Genomic DNA, 19,161 nt, shown 5'->3' on the forward strand with positions numbered 1-19,161 from the left:
ATAAATAAACAAATCATGGTACATCCATGTAATGGAAATTACTCAGCAATAAAAAGGAAAAAACTACTGATACATTCAACAATATGATCACTTCAGAAGCAATATGCTAAATCAAAGAAGCCAGACACGAAAGTCCACATACTACATAATTCTGTTTATACAACATTCTTGAAAAAGAGAAAATGATGGTGACAAAAATCAGATCAATGTTTGCCAGTATTTGAGCAAAAGGATAGATTATAAAGGTGCACAAGGGCTCCTTTTGAAGTGACAGAAAAATTTTACCTGATTGTGTTGATGGTTAGATTCTTGTATATGGTTCTTGACACTCATCAAACTGTACACCTCTATATAGAAAGAGAGATTTTGCTATATATGAATTATGCTGCAGTAAATCTGACTTTAAAAATACAAAAACCTAAGCAAGCTCAATTATAAACATTTTTAAAAGGAAATAAATTCATTTATGATACAGATAATGGCATTATCAGATATATAATTTACAATGACTCTGATTAATATAATCAAAGAAGTAAAGAACTTGGGAATTTTTTTTTTTTTTTTTTTTGAGACACAGTCTCACTCTGTCACCCGGCTGGAGTGCAGTGTTGCCATCTCAGCTCATTGCAACCTCCACCTCCCAGGTTCAAGCGATTCTTCTGCATCAGCCTCCCGAGTAGCTGGGGCCACAGGCACATGTCACCATGCCCGGCTAATTTTTGTATTTTTAGTAGAGACAGGATTTCACCATGTTGGCCAGTCTGGTCTTGAACTCCTGACCTCAGGTGATCCACCCGCCTCAGCCTCCCAAAGTGCTGGGATTACAGGTGTCAGCCACCAAGCTCAACTGGACTTGGGGAATTTTTATGGAAAACTGGAAATTATACTAGAGAAATAGATGGAAATGTAAGTGCTGAAAACACAGTAGGTAAAAATAAAGTTTCACTGTATTGGTTTAATAGCCAATTAGATACACTGGAGACAGAATTAGTAAGCTGGAGAACAGGTTAGAAGAAAATATCTACTCTGAGACAGGGAGAAGCAAGAAAACGACATATACAGAAAAGAGCATGTGAGACATAGGAACCGGTAGTAAAGTCTATGAAAGGCTGTTGTCTCTCATCTAGTGTTGGGCCTAAAGTTGCAGTCAGAAAGGCCTGCAGGTAAAAAGAAAAGTTGGATGTCAAGTGGAAATACTGACAACGAACTGGAATTTGCATCTTTCTTATACCTCCTTCAACCTTAATGACATGACGACCTGCAGGAAAAGATGGTGCCCTACACCATTGAGCTTCAAGGACACCTGGCCTGAGACTTCTAGCAGCTAAAAAAAGAAATCTGGTGGGAGCTTCAGAAGTTGTGGAACCAAATGTTTTTCCTTATCACTGAGATGATCCATTGATAAGTGACAACTTGTATAAATGGCAGCGTTCCCTGGGGCTCTACAGTGGCCTTCAAAAAATAATAGCCGCTGATTTGGTGAGCCAGAAGGCCAGCAGCACCATGTGTGAACTGAAACACTGCCCAGCATCCTATACTAAACATCAGAGCAAATTAGTTCTTGCTATACTTCCATCTTCCAAATCTTGTGGACATTTCTCTTATGGCTAACTCTACCTTAGAATATATAGACAAGGGAATTCTGGGAAACATAGTTCTAATTTAGCTAAGTTAACATAGTACAAAAACACCAAAGATAAAAGGGAGAATAAATGGAGTTAAAATGTTTTTAAGGTTTGTATCATGTCCATAAAGTGATAAAACTACTAATTTTATTAAATTCTAATAAGTCAAGTATGCATGTTATAGACTCTAAGGTAACCACTAAAGAAAGAATAAAAGATTATTTATCAAGCTAATGATTATCAATCTAATAGAGGAGGAAAAAAGGGAAGTAAAAATAGTTATTCTGTCCAAAAGAAGATAAGAAAAGAGAGAGAAATGAACACAAAATGTAAAAGCCAACAAATAATAAGCTAGTTGATTTAAACCCAAATATATTACTAAATGCATTAAATTAAACCTGAATGAATTTCCAATTAAAAGACAAAGATTGCCAGATTGAATAAATATTAAAATCTGCTACTATGCTGCTTTCAATATACCTAAAATACAGAGCTATAGAAAGATTTAAAATAAAAGATGGAAAAGAATATATCATGCAAATAGTAGCCAACATGAAGCTGGCATAGCTATACTAATATTGGGCAAAATATGCTTTAAAGCAAGAAGCAATACTAGAGATGAAGATGGATATTTTATGACGTAAAGTGTTCGATCTACCATGGAAATAAAACAACAATTCTAAAGGTGTATGCACCAAATAAAATTTGCAGAACTAGTAGGTGACAGACAAATCCACAATCATAATGAGAGACTTTAATTCACCTTTTAGTGGTAGAAAAGTACATACAAATATGCAAAATTAGTAATGATATAGAAAATTTAAACAACAAAATAAACAACTGATACGAATTGACATAAATAATATACCAGATAAGTGCAGAATATGTATTATTTTCAAGTATGCATGGAACATTTAAGAAAGTTGACCATGTCATAAATGAAAAAGCAAATTTCAACCCATTTCAAAGGTGTTAAATCATACAGAGTAGGATCTACAAATTTATTATCTAAATATATCAGAAAGCTAGGAAACCCTTCATTTGTGGGGCTTGTAGACTGTCTCCTTTCTCGTTAAAAATCAAAGATTTTCTTGAGCCTCTCATCCTAGATGTCATGGTGTCATTAACAGGAATAAGAAAGTTGGGAGAAGAAGAAATTTGATAAAGCATAAAGATATGATTTGAACATGAGAATGGCCTGGTCATGTGGAATAGTATAGCAGGGACTTCATGTAGCTCTGGTCATCCAGTAGTTTGAGCCCTTCATACCTAGAAACTCAGGCTTTGTGTCCCTCTTCAACCACTGTATCTTCCATTTATTTTCTAGTACTTTGATGTTTAATAGTTTAAATTACCTTATTCATTCAAAAATATTTGGCAAGTGACCTATGTGTCTCAAACATTATTCAGGGTCTTGTAAAAAATATAGAAAAGCTATTCTATACGTAAACCATTTCTAAAATATGTTTCATTAATAAAATTTACTTTCTTAGGAATGATTTTAAGCACTAAAGAAATACAAGCTTATAATATTTTTGAAACTTTTAATGAATGAATTTTACTTATTTCATTTTATCCAGTTGCATTAAATGAAGAAAAGCACAAAGAACTAATAGAGAAAAAGGAGATGGAAATTTCAGAGTTAAATGCAAAGCTAAGAAGTCAAGAAAAAGAAAAGCAAAATGAAATAATCAAGCTACAACTAGAGGTAAGTGTTTAAGTCTGCTAAACTTGAGGACACATCCCTTAGTCTAAACTGTATTTTGATTGTTATTCATCACAGTGAGATACATTTTAGGATTAGAAGCAATTCTGTGAGAGGGCTTCACACATGCTTATTCTCCATCAAATGATTGCAGTAATCACATACCATACAATTGTCATCTGCATTGCCTTTCAGTGCTTGACCTGAAAGTGGACCCTTGAGTTGTTCAAGAGGTCCTGGTTTTTAGAGAGGATATTGCTTCCTCTGAGAACTTTTCTTCTCAGTATTTCCTACTTGACATCCAACTTTTCTTTTTAACTGCAGGCCTTTCTGACTGCAGCAACTTTAGGCCCAACACTAGTTGAGAGACAACAGCCTTTCATAGACTTTACTACCAGTTCCTGTATCTCATATGCTCTTTTATGTATATGTCATTTTCTTGTTTTTCCCTGTCTCAGGGTAGATATTTTCTTCTAACCTATTCTCCAGCTTACTAATTCTATCTTCAGTGTATCTAATTGGCTATCAAACCAATACAGTGAAACTTTATTTTTGCTATTGTATTTTTAGCACTCACATTTCCCTGACAGAAAACTCAAGGATTATCTGCATTTTATGGTAAATTCTATGCAGGTTTCATAATTTCTACCATTCCAGCATGGGAAGAATGTTTGTAACGCTTCACATTATTCTCATCCCAGCAGAAATTTTTCAAACCCCAGTAACCAACTAGAAATTTATTTTGCTTTATTTCTCATAAAAAGGACAAATTTCTTCCTAATGGCTTTCTGGAAGAATATATATCCTGGGGGCAAACAAACCAAATTCCTAAAAAAATTTTTTAAAGGGACTTCAAATAGGGCATCTCAAAGGCTGAGTCTCTAGCTCTTTGCTCAAGAGTCTTGAGTAAGCCAGATGCGGTGGTTCACACCTTTAATCCCAGCACTTTGGCAGGCCAAGGCAGGAGGATCACCTGAGGTCAGGAGTTCAAGACCAACCTGGCCAACATGATGAAAGCCGCCTGTACTAAAAAAATACAAAAAATAGCCGGGCATGATGGCGGACGCCTGTAATCCCAGCTACTCAGTAGGCTGAGGCAGGAGAATCTCTTGAACCCGGGAGGCAACTTAGTAGTGAGCCAAGATTACACCACTGCACACCAACCTGGGCAACAGAACGAAACTCTGTCTCAAAAAACAAAAAAAAACAAAACAAAACAAAACAAAAACCAGTCTTGAGTAGTTCTCTTAACCAGATATCACAATCTCAAATATACTTTGACAAAATATTTGTCCTTTAAATTTTTTCTAGATTCTATCAATCTACCCTTCTATCATTCTTCCGTTGCTTGCCCCCACCCCAGCTTTCATTTTACCTTGTAAGAATTCACAAGTCTTAATTAAAATTACATACTATTCATATTCCTGAAACTTTGGAATCCCCAGGGTACTTGGTGAGGTACCGTGTGTAATCATTGGGCAGAAAGAGGACTGATGTTGACTTTAGTTACCCTTTGTTGCTGCTGCTGCCATCTGACCAAGTGTACCACAAACCACAGGAAAAGCTGAATGGCCAAATGAAATTAATAGGCCATTTTTCAAGATCTACCACCAACTTCTAATCCTCCTCTGTTTGGAAATTCACATTTTGTTTGCCATTTGGGCCTTATCACTGGTCTATTTTTTAACTAGTATACAGAGCTCCTTGTTATTTGTTTTCATTGTACCTAACCATTTCTCTCCTCAAACCAGAACATAATCTCAGAGTTTATTCTTAGTCCTCAGAGAGGCTATGTTAACTAAATCTGAAGAGAAGAGTTATATAATGGAATATTGTACAAAAACAAAAAATCTGACCTGTAAAAATGGCCTATGAGAACTTTTTAAATCTGATTCAGTTTAATTCAAACCAGCAAGGGTTCAAATTATATCGACAAGCTCGTATTTAAATTCTACTGTTCAGCCTCAAAGTTCCTGCAGAAAGCTACGTGAGGTTTTCTCCCATGACTGTTTATTACATTTTCTTCATAATGCACTCATTTTAATGTAAAAATATTTTTACCCATCTTTAAGTTAAACTAGATTCTAAACCTTGACTGCACTGTAGGATCACGTGATGTTTTGAGAAAAAAATGATGCTAGTTGCACACCAGAATCTCTAAAGTAGTGCCCAGGCATTTGGTACTTTTAAAAAAAGAAAAGAAAAAAAAAAAAACCTCTCCAGGTAATTTTACCATGCAATCAGAGTTAATCTTGTTTTTGTGTTCTTCGCTTTCGCTCTTTCTGAAAAATTATTTCTTAAAGATTTTTCTATTGCCTATTATTGTAATTTACACCTAAATTACAGATTACATGTCAAAGGATATCATGGACTATAATTATAGAAACGATTGTTTCTAATTGTCTGGAGTTTCAATAACTTTTTCAATTTGATTCAGTTTGATGCCAAACTAGCAAGAGTTCAGACTAAATCAAAATCATATCCGGATTCTACTGTTTTACCACAAAGTATCTACAGAAGGGTATGTGAGTTTTCCTCTCATTATTCATTGCTTAAGAAAACTTTCTAAGCATGTTTCTATAAAAATCATCTAATTCTTATTAACAATGTAAGGTGTTTTTTAAAATACCAATTTATAGCAGAAGTGTATTTCTTTATTGTTATTTCATTGTTCCTTGTACTAAATTTTATTATTTCTGAATTGTAATAACAAATTGTTTGTTTTGTTTAGAAACTGCAACATTTTCAAGAAGAAAAAAACAAGGAGATTGCAATTCTTCGTAATACCATTCGCGATTTAGAGCAACGCCTTTCTGTTGGCAAAGATTCTCACCTTAAGCGTAGACGGTTTTGAGCTTAGCAGTAAATTCATTAGTTGATATTTATTTAAAAGCAATAGAAAGTTTCACTTCTAGTTTCAATATACACATACAGCCTACATAACAAAAAAGCCAGCTTTAAGGTTTTTATTGAATTTATTTGGACAAATCCATACTGTATCCAATTGTGTACTGCATTCTTGCTTAACGGTATTAACCATAAAGGAGGTCAGGTTTATAGGGTTTGGTTTACCTATTAAACCATCATTGACTATGGAAATACTTACTAAGCAATATAGAGACAGACAATATTCTTTATCTTTCCTCTTATATCTTTTAAGACAGCCACTCAAATTTTAGAAGAGTGTGATACAACATTAAAGAAAGAAAGATACAAAGGCTTTATTCATGTGTGATAGTAAAAATCAGGATATGAGTCTTAGATATACAGAAGATAAATGGATATTTAAAATATAGTTATATATGCTTTTTTAGCAAAATATTCATGTGTTAAGTATTTCTGGATCTTAAAATACAAAATCCACTTATGAGTTAAAAGTGTAAGATTGAAAAGACAAGGATAATATTGTTTTGAGAGATAAGTAAAGAAAAAAATGGAAAGCATGTCTTTGTTGTTCTTCCTCCATTCTAAATTGCTAACTATCCAACAGAAACCCCTAGGTCATAGTTTACGTTTCTGTTCTCATTAAAGCAAATAGAACACTGGAAAAAGAAAAAAAAAGACATATTAACCAAAAGCTGCAATCACCTTTCAGTTGCCCCATCATAAAAAATATGGTTTGAGTCAATATTTCTATGACATAAAATTTAAAATCTGGAAGCCAATCCAGTAGATTTCTTCATGTTTGCACAAATCTAATTTCGATTTTTGGTTTAGTAATTTGGTAGTTTATAAAAGTGCTGGAAATGAAATTGTGTCTAGACTGATTTGGGGAGTATGTCCTATTTCAAATACTTAGTTTGAAGATCATTCTCACTTTTTTGCCTTATTCTTTCAATGTCAATTGGTACTGACTTCTGTGGGTATAAGCTGCTGACTTATTTGTCAGGCAGCTGGAGGCAAACGTCACTGACAAGATTCAGTTATGTTCTCCTCTGCCCAAAGTCCCTGTCAGCTACACAAAGATGGGAGGTTTTCTTTACACTGTCAGGTGATTGCAGACCCTGTTTTTTCGAATATCAGATGTCGACAATGGCAGCATCAGCTCCTAGGAGCCAACTCTGAATCTTTGGGCAATTTACAGAGTAATTGATTTATACATCTCTTTCGTCAGAGCTTCTTTTGTAGATGTTGTAAACCTTCACTTCCTAGCATATCTCGGTTCTCTGGGTGACCCTGCCTATGTTGACCCTTGTGCTTATGGTGGTGATGAAGGCCTGGAGGAGCAGGATGAGTAGGAGCATCTGGAGCTCCCGGTTGCTGCTTCTCTGAAAGCTCACTGCTGCCAAGGTGCTGATGTCCCTGATTGTGATGATGCTCATGATAGTAATGGAGCTGTGGAGCTTCAACTGTTTCATCCACAGTAGCCAAAGATACACTTTTACAAAAGTCTTCATCTTTGAGAGTCTGGAACAAATTTATAAATCACTTATTAACAAGTTATATAGATATAGGAATAATGCATGAAAAAGGATGTGTAGAGCTAACATATGTGAAATTCCAAGTAGTTAATTAGAATCAAACTCGCTTTGTATTATATTAATGAGAAAGAGTCTGATGTTAGTCTCAACACCTAGACATTTTATTAAAGGCATAAAAAGAAAGCCAAACCGCTGTACTTATATTTGCAGAAGCAAATGAAGTAAACTGGCAAAAGGAACTTAGATTGCAGGAAAATCAATCTAATATCAAATCCTAAATTCAATTGACCTGGGCCGAGCATGGTGGCTCATGCCTGTAATCCCAGCACTTTGGGAGGCCAAGGCAGGCAGATTGCTTGAGCTCAGGAGTCGGAGACCAGCCTGGGCAACATGGCGAGACTGCGTCTCTGCAAAATATACATAAATTAGCTGGGTGTGGAGGCACATGCCTGTAGTCCCAGCTACTTTGGAGGCTGAGGTGGGAGGATCGTTTGAGCCCACAAGGTGGAGGTTGCAGTGAGCTCAGATGGTGCCACTGCACTCCAGCCTGGGTGACAGAGTCAGACCTTATCTCAAAAAAAAAAAAAAAAAAAAAAGCAGTTGAACTAGATAGAAACTTCTGTACCTGTGTCAACAGTGCATCTCATCTAATACTATATGATACTGTAATCTAATATTAATCTATCTCTGATAATTCAAAAATGCTAATAAACTCTGCTCAAATGTGTTAGTTTTTCATACTTCTTCCTATGCCAGGAAACGTTCTGAACTTCACCAAAGCTTTGCTAATGTCTCCCTACCATAAGGCTGTCAGCTGAAAATAGCAAATTACTGCCCGACTCCCACTGACCATAATATCCATTCTGCATGATCCTAGTTCTTTAATTTACTAGAAGTCTTTATTGTTTTGTGGTACCTACCAATCAGAGAATCAAAGCCTATAGATATAGAAATGTAACATTCAATCTCAACCTAAGACTAATTTGTAAATAAAATTACAAAATCAACTTAGAAACCCAAAGACTCACTAAGTGATATGCTTTTGATGTTTTGAAGGTTTTAAAAGGTAATAAATTCCATTAAATTTTAGCATACAACTACTAAGTGGTATTTTATTTGGCTATTTCTGAATTACTTCTACATTAGAAGCTAATAGTGTTTGCTTCCAAAGTTATAAACAATTTGATGTATGTTTAAAATATACTGTGTAATGTTCAGTGTTCAAGGTTTAAACAAACACAAATACCTATGGTAGCAGTATAATTTCTTTCATTTATTTGCTTATTTATTTAGATACAGAGTCTCGCTCTTTTGCCAGGCTAGAGTGCAGTGGCACTACCTTGCCTCACTGCAACCTCCACCTCCCAGGTTCAAGTGATTCTCCTGCCTCAGCCTCCCAAGCAGCTGGGATTACAGATATGTGCCGCCAGGCCCAGCTAATTTTTGTATTTTTAGAAGAGATGGGATTTCACCATGTTGGCCAGGATGGTCTCGATCTCTTGACCTCGTGATTCGTCCACCTCGGCCTCCCAAAGTGCTGGGATTACAGGCGTGGGCCACCGCGCCCTGCCAGTAGTCTACTTTCAGAAACGAATTACTATAGTTTACTGATTCTGTGATGCTTATTTCTTTAGATTTTAATATCTCTAAAATTAGAATGTACCACACTGTTGGTGGTGTTTTCTCACTGTATCCTACTTTAATTAAATTAGCAGCATTTTTTTTCCTAAATAGTACATAAGATAATATGTCATATAATCAGTGGTATCTAGGAGACAATGAAATAGAAAAACTCCAATTTGATTTGGCATATCAGATAATAATAGTGTCTGATCTGTAATTCGTATTTACAGATGATTCACACATTTTAAGCATATTGTGGTAACTTGTACTAACTTTTTCAATATAACTGGGCATATTTATAACTATCAAGCATTTGCACAAGTGAGAAATACAGAAATAATCTCAAAATATGAGGAATCATTATAGTTAGTATTTATTAAAGGCTTAGCACAGGTTGAGTTAGTACTTTTCTGTCATTACTCTTAGTATTTTCTTCCATTACCTCAGTCTCCTCATCTTTAAAAGTAGTAAAATAACCCTCAAAAGATCATTATAAAGGTTAAAATGTGAAAATTACATAACTAGAGTAAGTAACTTGTACTCCTTAACAACTAAATTAATTAATTAATTAAATTTGTTAAAAGTTTGAGGCAGCTTTCTTTAGAGCTGGGAAAAATCTGAAGGAAATACAACTTACAAATAAAATTGAGAATTGTTTTTAAACCTAAGTTCAAATTTTCCCAATCTGACCTATCAATGGAACATTGTTTAGAATTATTTTCCTTTTTGTTATGAAGGAAAACAAGCCTAGTTAATACAAATTAAATTCTTTGAGTGTCTTTTATATTTAAAAAAGATTCAAATATAGTTCTCATAACAAGGAAGAAATATTTTCATGGTTGTTAGGAAATAAATATCAGTAATGAGTAGAAAACTTATTCCATTTTGAAGTAAACTCAAACTGCAGATGGGCAGACAGTGGAAGGGCTTCAGGAAAAATGTGATAGTCTTGCATCTTCAATAAATTAACTAGTTTCTGGCCCCAGTTCCATTCCAAGTAATGCTGTGGGTAAGCTTTGCTACTGCTATGTTCTTGGGCTAACAAGTTCAGGATACTACAATAATGTTGCTTTTTTGTGTTGACTAAATTATTTGAGCGCTTATGCTCACGCAACGTCATTTGGTGGTAACTGAAATGCAATACATTGACTTTTAATTTCTAAAGCCCTTCTAGATAAAGGCATCAACATAGATCTTCAAAAGATGTTTTAAAGTAGAGGTTAGGCCGGGCACGGTGGCTCACGCCTGTAGTCCCAGCACTTTGGGAGGCTCAGGCAGGCGTATCACAAGGTCTGGAGATCAAGACCATCCTGGCTAACAGGGTGAAACCCCATCTCTACTAAAAATACAAAAAATTAGCCGGTTATAGTGGCAGGCGCCTGTAGTCCCAGCTACTCGGGAGACTGAGGCAGGAGAGTTGGCGTGAACCCAGGAGGCGGAGCTTGCAGTGAGCTGAGATCACACCACTGCACTCCAGCCTGGACGACAGAGCGAGACTTCCTCTCAAAAATAATAATAATAATAAATAAATAAAGTAAAGGTTAGATGACAGGATATGTGTTTAATTATAAAAATTATTATTTATTTTAGTACGCCTGCAAAAGCATTGCGTTATCTAAATAAGTTAGTGTTTCATGATAATCTCTTAAAAGATTTCCTCTTTTCTCCCCAGAAAAATAATTCAGAAAAATACCGTGAGAGAGCAGTTTCCACATTTCTTTTCACAGTAAGCAATCTTAATGGCTTCTTCTACATATGGGAGAGTTAGGAAGGAAAAAGGCAAACCAAGATGATATACAAGAAGGCCACATCTAAGAAAAAGGACAAATACAATGTCATTATAATATTTTCTGTATCACGATCCTACTCAAATACAGTCTGGGATAGGTATTATAGGTTTAATGGTTATAACTAAGACCCTTTCACGCCTTTACTAAATTTCTTTGGGTGAGAGCTACAAATGAGCTCTCAGGCACTGCACACCAGGTCAGGTCATAGCAACACTACAACTAGTCTAATACTAGTATTTTGAAGTTATAGATATGTCACTATATAATATCAAAAATGTCATCATTGTGACTTGGTCAAATACAATTTTGTGATTGACTTACAAATTCTACCAGTGCCCAAACCACTAACTTATAAATTAGGCTCTGAAAATCACTTTAGCTTGTCATAACTGCTAAGGCAGCACAAATTTGACACAACAAGAAATCATCACATAACAAAAAGATCTCCAAGCCTTGGCCAGTAGCCCATTTATTTAAAAATGTGTCTAATGCAATGAAAATTTCAGCACAATGAAAGTATTAGAACATGTGGCATTGTCAGAAATGGTGGGGTTAAAATGTTCTTCTTGCCCACATTTTACCTAGTATATAGGGTTTTATGTGACTATCAAAAGGTTATACTTTTAGGTTATCCTGAAAATTAGAAGTTTAAAGGCCTAAAAGAATTAAATGTGAATTTTTTAAAATTTAGTATGAGACCAAGTAGGGCTCATCAGACTCCGGAGAGTCAAAGAAAACAAAGCATCAACTAAGAATATTTATAATGGCATAATGCATGAATTGAGATTCCCTCAAAATATAAATGTTTTATTTGTTCATAGAATCAAAAGTAGATTTGTGCAAATCATGCTTAAATGATAACTCACTTTACAGTTCAGAAATTCAGGCATGTAGCCTTAAAATTATTTAGATTAAAATTAATTAGAAGATACAGTTATTAATTTGCAAAAGAATTAGGTTAGAATTGTACAGGATGTACAAATTGGTCATTTTTTTAATTTAACCAAAATGCCAATTTACAGAGATAATCAATTTTCTGTATTTTCCTCCTAGAATGCTGACATCTTTTACATGCCTTACTTTTTAAAAAGTCATTTCAAAAATAAAAGTCATTTCAAAAAAAACATGCGAATAAACAGTTTATGAACTATTTGACAATAAACAAAAGCAAATATATTATTTTAAATCACTTACTATTAAATACAAAACAAGAAGAAATCAAGTGAAGAGATTAGTGGAAAAATCTAAAGGAGTGGTCACCGGGAAGTAACTTGAGATAATAATTATGAACATGAGATAAATATACTCAAGATTAAGAACCCATAGAACTTGATTATTGACCCGAGATGGGAAGTGTGATGGAAGGAATCAGTAATACATTCCTGTCACACAGTTTTCTGAAGGGGTAGATGGCAGCAAGCTTGCCATACATGATGGTTTTTGTGACATCCTGCAAAATGGTGGATGATGACTGGGAGTGCAGGGTCTGAAAATTATAGGATTATATGCCCTAGTGGTTGGCTGCATCTGCCTCCAATAGGTTGTATATAAAAATCACACAAAAGTGAAAGTATAAGCACGTTTTAGGAGAAGATAATCAATACAGATTTGAATAATTGAATTTAAGATGTTTGTGAATGTATCTATGAAGTAGATATACTGGTCTGGAGTTCAGTCATTGTGTTTCAGCTTTGTATGTATATATGGGATCATCCTAATATATGTTGTAATTGTAATCAAGGGATAGATGAGATTGCTCAGGTAAAATGTGCAGAGTGTCAATAGAAGGAAACCTATACAGCCCTGAATAACACAAACACATACAGAATAAACCAAGGAAGAATGTGGGAGGACGAAAATAAGGAGGTGGAAGAGGAGGAAGTGTGGAGGAGGAGAAAGAAGAGGAGGGATGTGGGGAAAACCAGCAGGGTATAGTGTCATAGAAATTTCTTTAAATGAGAGTATTTCAAAAATAAGGAGTTATTTTTACTTCTAAATGTTAAAGAGAAATTATATGAGATGAAGACTGAAGTATGGCATTGTATTTAACAGTAAAGAAGATTATTATGTGTGATGGGAAGTAAATAAATAGATATGAAACAGTTATTTTTAAATTTGGGATGTGTTTGTCTGTACGAACCTGTCATATATGAGGAAGTCATCTTTGCTTCCATTTAAAAGAGTCCAGACATCTGTTTGATTTTCTTCTTGTTGATAAACAGGAATATGCTCTGAAACCTTATTCTTAAGATGTGTATATTTTAATCGAGAAGAGATTCCTTGATGATTAACAACAATATAAGAAATATTAGAATATCCTTCTTTCTCCAGTTTTACTCGCAGGTCTTCCAATCTAAAATATTTGGGAAGAAACACATAAAATGAATAATCTCATTTGATTTGATTAGTGGTTTTCTCCCTCTTCCTTAATTTTCTATGTGAAACTCTCCTTCTTATTTTTAACTAACCCATACTGCACCTATTTATATTATTGTGAAAGATTTTAAAACTTTAATTTTTAGAATTACTTAAAACTTGTGCTTAATTAAAACCGTATGCTTACACAAACATTGGCTCATTTAGTTCTCAAATTAGCACAATGAAGTGTATATATTTTAAATGTATCTTATAGGTAGAATGGATTCAACCAACCACAGATAAAAAATGTTTGGAAAAAAAAAAGATGGCTGCATCTATAGTAGTGAACATGTAGACTTTTTTCAATGTCATTCATTATTCACTAAACAATACAGTATAAAAATTACTCACATAGCATTTACATTCTGCTAGGTATTATAAGTAATCTAGAGATAATTAAAGCATATGAAAGTATGTGCATAGGTTATATATGCCATTTTATATAAGGGATTTGAGCTCCATGGATTTTGGTGTGTGAGGGGGATCCTGGAACCAATCCTGCACAGATACCATTGGATGACTGTAAGGAGAATTCCACCCAATCAATATCTGGTGAATAACTCAACAAATATATTTGATATTTATTTGTTAAATAACGCAAAACCTTTGATAGCAAGCCTAGTGTTCTTTCTACTCTGACAAAAGTCTTCTCTGCTTCTTGTATTGAAGTAACTGTTCTATTTGCAGAAGTACATTTTAGAACATTTTCATTACACAAGTAATACATATTTAGTAGGAAGTTATAAAATATAGGTTCACAAACAGAAGAAAAAATGTCCATAACCCTAGGAAACCCACTGTAAACATTTTGGTGTGTATCATCCTAGTTTCTCTCTTCTAATATGTTCTGTGCAAACACATAGTTTTTCCAAAAGTGTGACTTAAATACCTTGTTTACACTTTTATGTCTATATGCATGTGTATATTTAATAACCTTCCCCTTCAGGTATTTTAAGCCACACAAAGACTGTCTTACTTAGATGCCTGCAGTATGCACAGGTATCAGCTGGCTTGAAGAAGAGCAACCACAGTCACTGAACCACTGGAGTCTAGCATTGGATCTTGATCTCTTATGCTCCAGGCTGGGGGTTGCTTACAGAAGGAGCTTTGGTCCTGGCTCTCTGTTCCTCCCGATGGAAGGAGACAGAGAGCCAGGGCAAGCCCCAGACTTCTCCACATTGCTGGGGCTATCCTGTAAAAGAGAAAACCTGTCACTCTTCTTCATAGTTAACTTCACAGTCCTAACTATGAATTTCTATAAATCCTGCAGACATAATTCCACTTCCTAAAAATACCTAGCCCATGAATTCTGTCTCCAGAAAGGTATGCTCAGACTGTGGCTTATATAAATAAGTCTGTGACTTACATAACATTCTGCAAACACAACCTGACTTTTGTTTGAGACACACCAAGTTCTGACTGTTCTTTCTATCCTCCAAGAAGAAACGGATAGGCCGGTCGCGGTGGCTGGCGCCTGTAATCCCAGCACTTTGGGAGAACGAGGCGGGAGGATCATGAGGTCAGGACATCGAGACCTTCCTGACTAACATGGTGAAACTCCTTCTCTACTAAAAACACACACAAAAAAAAAAAAAAAAAAAAAAAATGGCTGGGCGTGGCGGCAGACGCCTGTAGTCCCAGCTACTCAGAGGCTGAGACAGGAGAATGGTGTGAACCCGGGAGGCGGAGCTTGCAGTGAGCCGTGATCGCGCTACTGCACTCCAGCCTGGGCAACAGAGCAGTCTCAAAAAAAAGAAAAGAAAGAAAGAAAAAAGAAAAGAAGAAAAAAGGGATAAATAGAGAATTCTGCACAGAAATGAAAAGAGCCAGCAAAAAAAGAACCAAGGAAGAAAGGTGATGGCAGAGAAGACAGTATGCCAACACGAATGTGGCTCATGTCGGGCCCTTAGCTCTTCAAGTTCAAACATTCTATATTTATAAATCTCTTGGGTATGGCTCCCTTTTGTTTCTCTTATTCCTTGAAGTCTGACTCTATGTATCTAACCAAGTAGAAATATCGCACATCACTGCCCCCTCTACCATATAAGACTCACTGAAATCCACACTCAATTAGCCTATTCATTGGAAAGTTCCTATGACTAGAAAATTCCTATGGCTAGACAGCACTTTCTTTGGTAAAAAGATGCTTCCTCTGAGCAACGAAGTTAAAATGTTTTTAAATACCTGACTAGAAATATCCTCAAAACTAGGGCTAGCTATCTAAACAGAGCGGTTCAAAAACAGGTGAACTGTAGACAGGTGATAAGAAAAAGGAACACATTCAGCAGAGAGGAGCAAAGAAAAATCCTCACAAGTAATTCAGGCTCATTTTGATGTAAGAGTCTGTGGGGAGAGATCAGGACAAAATTTGAAAACTGGGAAGACAATACATTTTCAAGCACTGATTTGAGATTTTTAAAAGCAGATCCATTTCTTTGGAGGTGGGGAGCTAATGGTAAATTACTTAGAGTGAGCCCTTTTAGAATTAAGAGGAGAATAGAAAAGCTAAAATCAGATTGATCTGGGCTTTAATGCACTGGTAGAATTTTTAACCCTGATCGTCTTTCACATTATTTAACACATCAAAACTCCTACCTGTATATGATATCTTGATAAGAACTTGACTAAAGGAAGAGAAAAAAACTAGACAAAGAGAGTGAGGTGAGAGGGAGGTAGAGAGAGAGGACAAATTAACTTGCTTATTTAAGGCCACCCCAACTACTTATTCTAACATTTAAAATATTCTAATATTTTAAGAAGATATATTTGGACTATTTCTAGAAAATTCCTCTAGAATGGTATTTACAATGATAATACAATTATCCTTATTATAGCTAACATTTATTTAACTTTTATACAACTATATTCAGGTGGATCTAAGCACTTTTATATATCATGTCAGTGAATCCTTAAAACAATTATGTGACTGTTATCCCCTTTTGCAGTTGAAAAAAACCATGGCTAAGAGTTTAGGTAGCTTGTCTATGATCACACAGAGAGTAAGTCAGTCACAAGAGAGACTGGATTAAAACTAGTTCCATCAAATCCAAAGCATGACATCTTAGGTACTGCAATATATTGAGAGTTTTTAGATAGATCACCTCGTAATAACTATAGCTGCCAACTATTTTTGTTTACGCACTAAGACGCCAAAGAGAACATAAAAATAATTCAAGCTGTTTTATTTCTTAATAGAATGGCTAGGTTTTCTCTGTTTCCTAGACTACAAATTCAGTAGTTATAGAACCTTGACAAAAATTCAGCATTTGATTTTTTCACTTTGCCACAGAGCACATAATTTCCTTTTATTTGAGACAGAGTCTTGCTCTGTCACCCAGGCTGGAGTGCAATGGTGCAATCTCAGCTCACTGCAACCTTCACCTCCCCGGTTCAAGCAGTTCTCCTACCTCAGTCTCCCAAGTAGCTGGGATTACAGGCACCCGCCACCACACCCGGCTAATTTTTGTATTTTTCGTAGAGATGGGCCAGGCTGGTCTCAAACTCCGGACCTCGTGATCCGCCTGCCTCGGCCTCCCAAACTGCTGGAATTACAGGCGTGAGCCACCGTGCCCAGCCCAGAGCATGTATTTCAAGTAGCTGAATGGTGAATATAAATGAAAAGACTATTTCACTCATTTCCCTCATTTAGGTTTTTGATGAAAAAATAACCCATTGGCAGAGAGTTGTAGCTTAGAGTTCACACTTATGGATTTCTTCTGTCATTAGAATCAACAGGCTGCTCGATTTTGCTTTCTTAAAATTATTTCTTACACAATAAACCTTTAATAATTATAGTTGTCAGACAGCTATACAAAAATAGTGAAGATAAATAACACAATTGGATTTACTGGAAGCTGATCCAGTAAGAATTGAAAAGTAGTTGTAAATTTCACTAACCACTTTTCAATTGCAGAACTTAGATTTGATGGCCACATACAGGCCTACATTTATTTTAAATTCCTCATTAAAAAGCAGGATATGCACAAACTTTCTCTGTCCTCTACCTCTGAACTTTAGGCCAGCATCTGAAAGCCCCTAATTCACCTGAATACTCTCATTCACCATTTAAAATACAAAATTTTGCATTTAATCACAGACCACCTAATTGTGACATGGGTTTTAGCTTCTTTAATGGTGACCACTTCTGCACTGTGGACTGAACCTGCTGTACCCCACTCCACCACCACGTTTTTTCCTGAAACTGCTCACAATATCCCTGGACATTTCTAAGACACTAGAATGAGCATATTTCAGTGTCTGCTCTTCAAATCCAAATGGCTGGGTTTTTTCCCTGTTTGTTCTTATTCTGCCTTTCAGTGGAAAATATTTAAATTTGAACACATAATACTGCCTACATAACATCACAACAGATTATAGAATAAAAGGTTTGGATTTTTCCAGCTTCCTCTGCTCTCAGCTGTGCAGAAGACAGGGCAGAAATCAAGAACTGTCAAATGTGCCCACTGGGAACTTCACCTACCACACCCAATTTCAGACTCTTATCCTTTTTCTCTTTTATTGTTTTTATTTCCTCTACCCACCTGTTTTCTAAATCTATTCTATGGGAAAAAACATTTTATCAGACTCAAAAAATATTTACCAAACTCTAAAAGAATAAAGTGTCAGAAAACACGAAGTTCCTACTTACACAACCCCTTCCAACGGGCCTGCTTCCTTGCTCTTTGCTTTACGCTGGCAGCTCCACAAAGCCACAGCGGCACACTCTGATATTTATAGTCCTGTTGTTTACCTCACCCCTCAGGTATAGTCCATAGTTCAATGTTCATTCTTGCAGTGACCTTGCAACCAGAGCAAACCCCTGAGCTGATTGTTATCAACTTAAAAGAAAGTAGCAAGTACTGTCATGCATAATATAGGGAAAACATTTTGACAATTACTAATTTGTTCCCTATCCTTTTCAGTCACCCCAGTATCTAGGATTTAATGGTACAGTCGGGGGCGGGAGGAAGGGCTAAGGGTAAACAAGGCCTCCAAGTCTCCTTCTTTCCCAAACTGTGATACGGAAAAGCATTTGCTGAGCCAGCGAATTATGTTGCTGCTTAAAAAAAAAAGAAAAAGAAAAAGAAAATGGTTTTTTTTTTCCCTTTTGTTTTGCTTCCTTTTGCAGTGATGAGGTGCTAGCTTAGCCCACACTGTGTGACCTTTGTTAGAAAAGTCACCTGCTGTTACAAGTTACTCTGGTCTCCTGTTGTTACAGACTTACCTCGATTGTGTTCTACATTTACAACTTGAATTCATATGGGATTTCACAGGACCACTACTCTTTTCTTTATAATTTAAGGAAATAGAAAAATAGACTTAGTATCTGAGGGATATCAGGCCTCATTTTTATTGTCACAGAAGTCATACTTCCTAGAAGACCTATGCATCCCACAGGATTTTTTGAGAATCGAATATAAAATCTTTACAAATGTAAGTACCATAAAAATAAAAATTACTGGTAGTAGTTGGACATGGAAAAAGTGTGGAAATTTCAAGATGTACAAATGAAATAGATAATTCCTACTATTTCAGAAAGGGGTAAATTCTTAGCAGTAACACTTGTAAGTTGGCATGCT

At 35.6% G+C, this 19,161-nt stretch overlaps 2 protein-coding genes across 3 annotated transcripts in view; one reads left to right on the forward strand and one right to left on the reverse strand.

Moving 5' to 3' along the window:
* CCDC152 (coiled-coil domain containing 152) overlaps positions 1-6,184 on the forward strand; it is a 54,664-nt gene extending 48,480 nt beyond the window's left edge. Inside the window, exons 7-9 of the mRNA XM_023216451.2 lie at positions 3,206-3,333; positions 5,768-5,851; positions 6,062-6,184. Coding sequence (XP_023072219.2) covers positions 3,206-3,333; positions 5,768-5,851; positions 6,062-6,184 — 335 coding nt within the window. The remainder of the gene's footprint in view (positions 1-3,205; positions 3,334-5,767; positions 5,852-6,061) is intronic.
* A 98-nt stretch (positions 6,185-6,282) lies between these two features.
* SELENOP (selenoprotein P) lies at positions 6,283-18,474 on the reverse strand. 2 transcript variants are annotated; one of them, XM_023216449.1, is made up of 5 exons: positions 18,231-18,474; positions 14,559-14,774; positions 13,305-13,517; positions 11,068-11,185; positions 6,283-7,737 (listed from the first exon to the last, which is right to left on the reverse strand). In XM_023216449.1, exons 2-5 carry the CDS (start codon positions 14,759-14,761, stop codon positions 7,126-7,128), a joined length of 1,146 nt encoding a protein of 381 aa, XP_023072217.1. In that variant the 5' UTR covers positions 14,762-14,774; positions 18,231-18,474; the 3' UTR covers positions 6,283-7,125. The 2 variants fall into 2 exon arrangements, with proteins under 2 accessions (XP_023072217.1, XP_023072218.1); XM_023216450.1 differs by having other exon boundaries at positions 7,144-7,737.
* Between the last annotated feature and the right edge of the window lie 687 nt (positions 18,475-19,161).

This window comes from Piliocolobus tephrosceles, chromosome 4 (assembly GCF_002776525.5).
Source record: "Piliocolobus tephrosceles isolate RC106 chromosome 4, ASM277652v3, whole genome shotgun sequence".
Lineage (NCBI taxonomy): Eukaryota > Metazoa > Chordata > Mammalia > Primates > Cercopithecidae > Piliocolobus > Piliocolobus tephrosceles.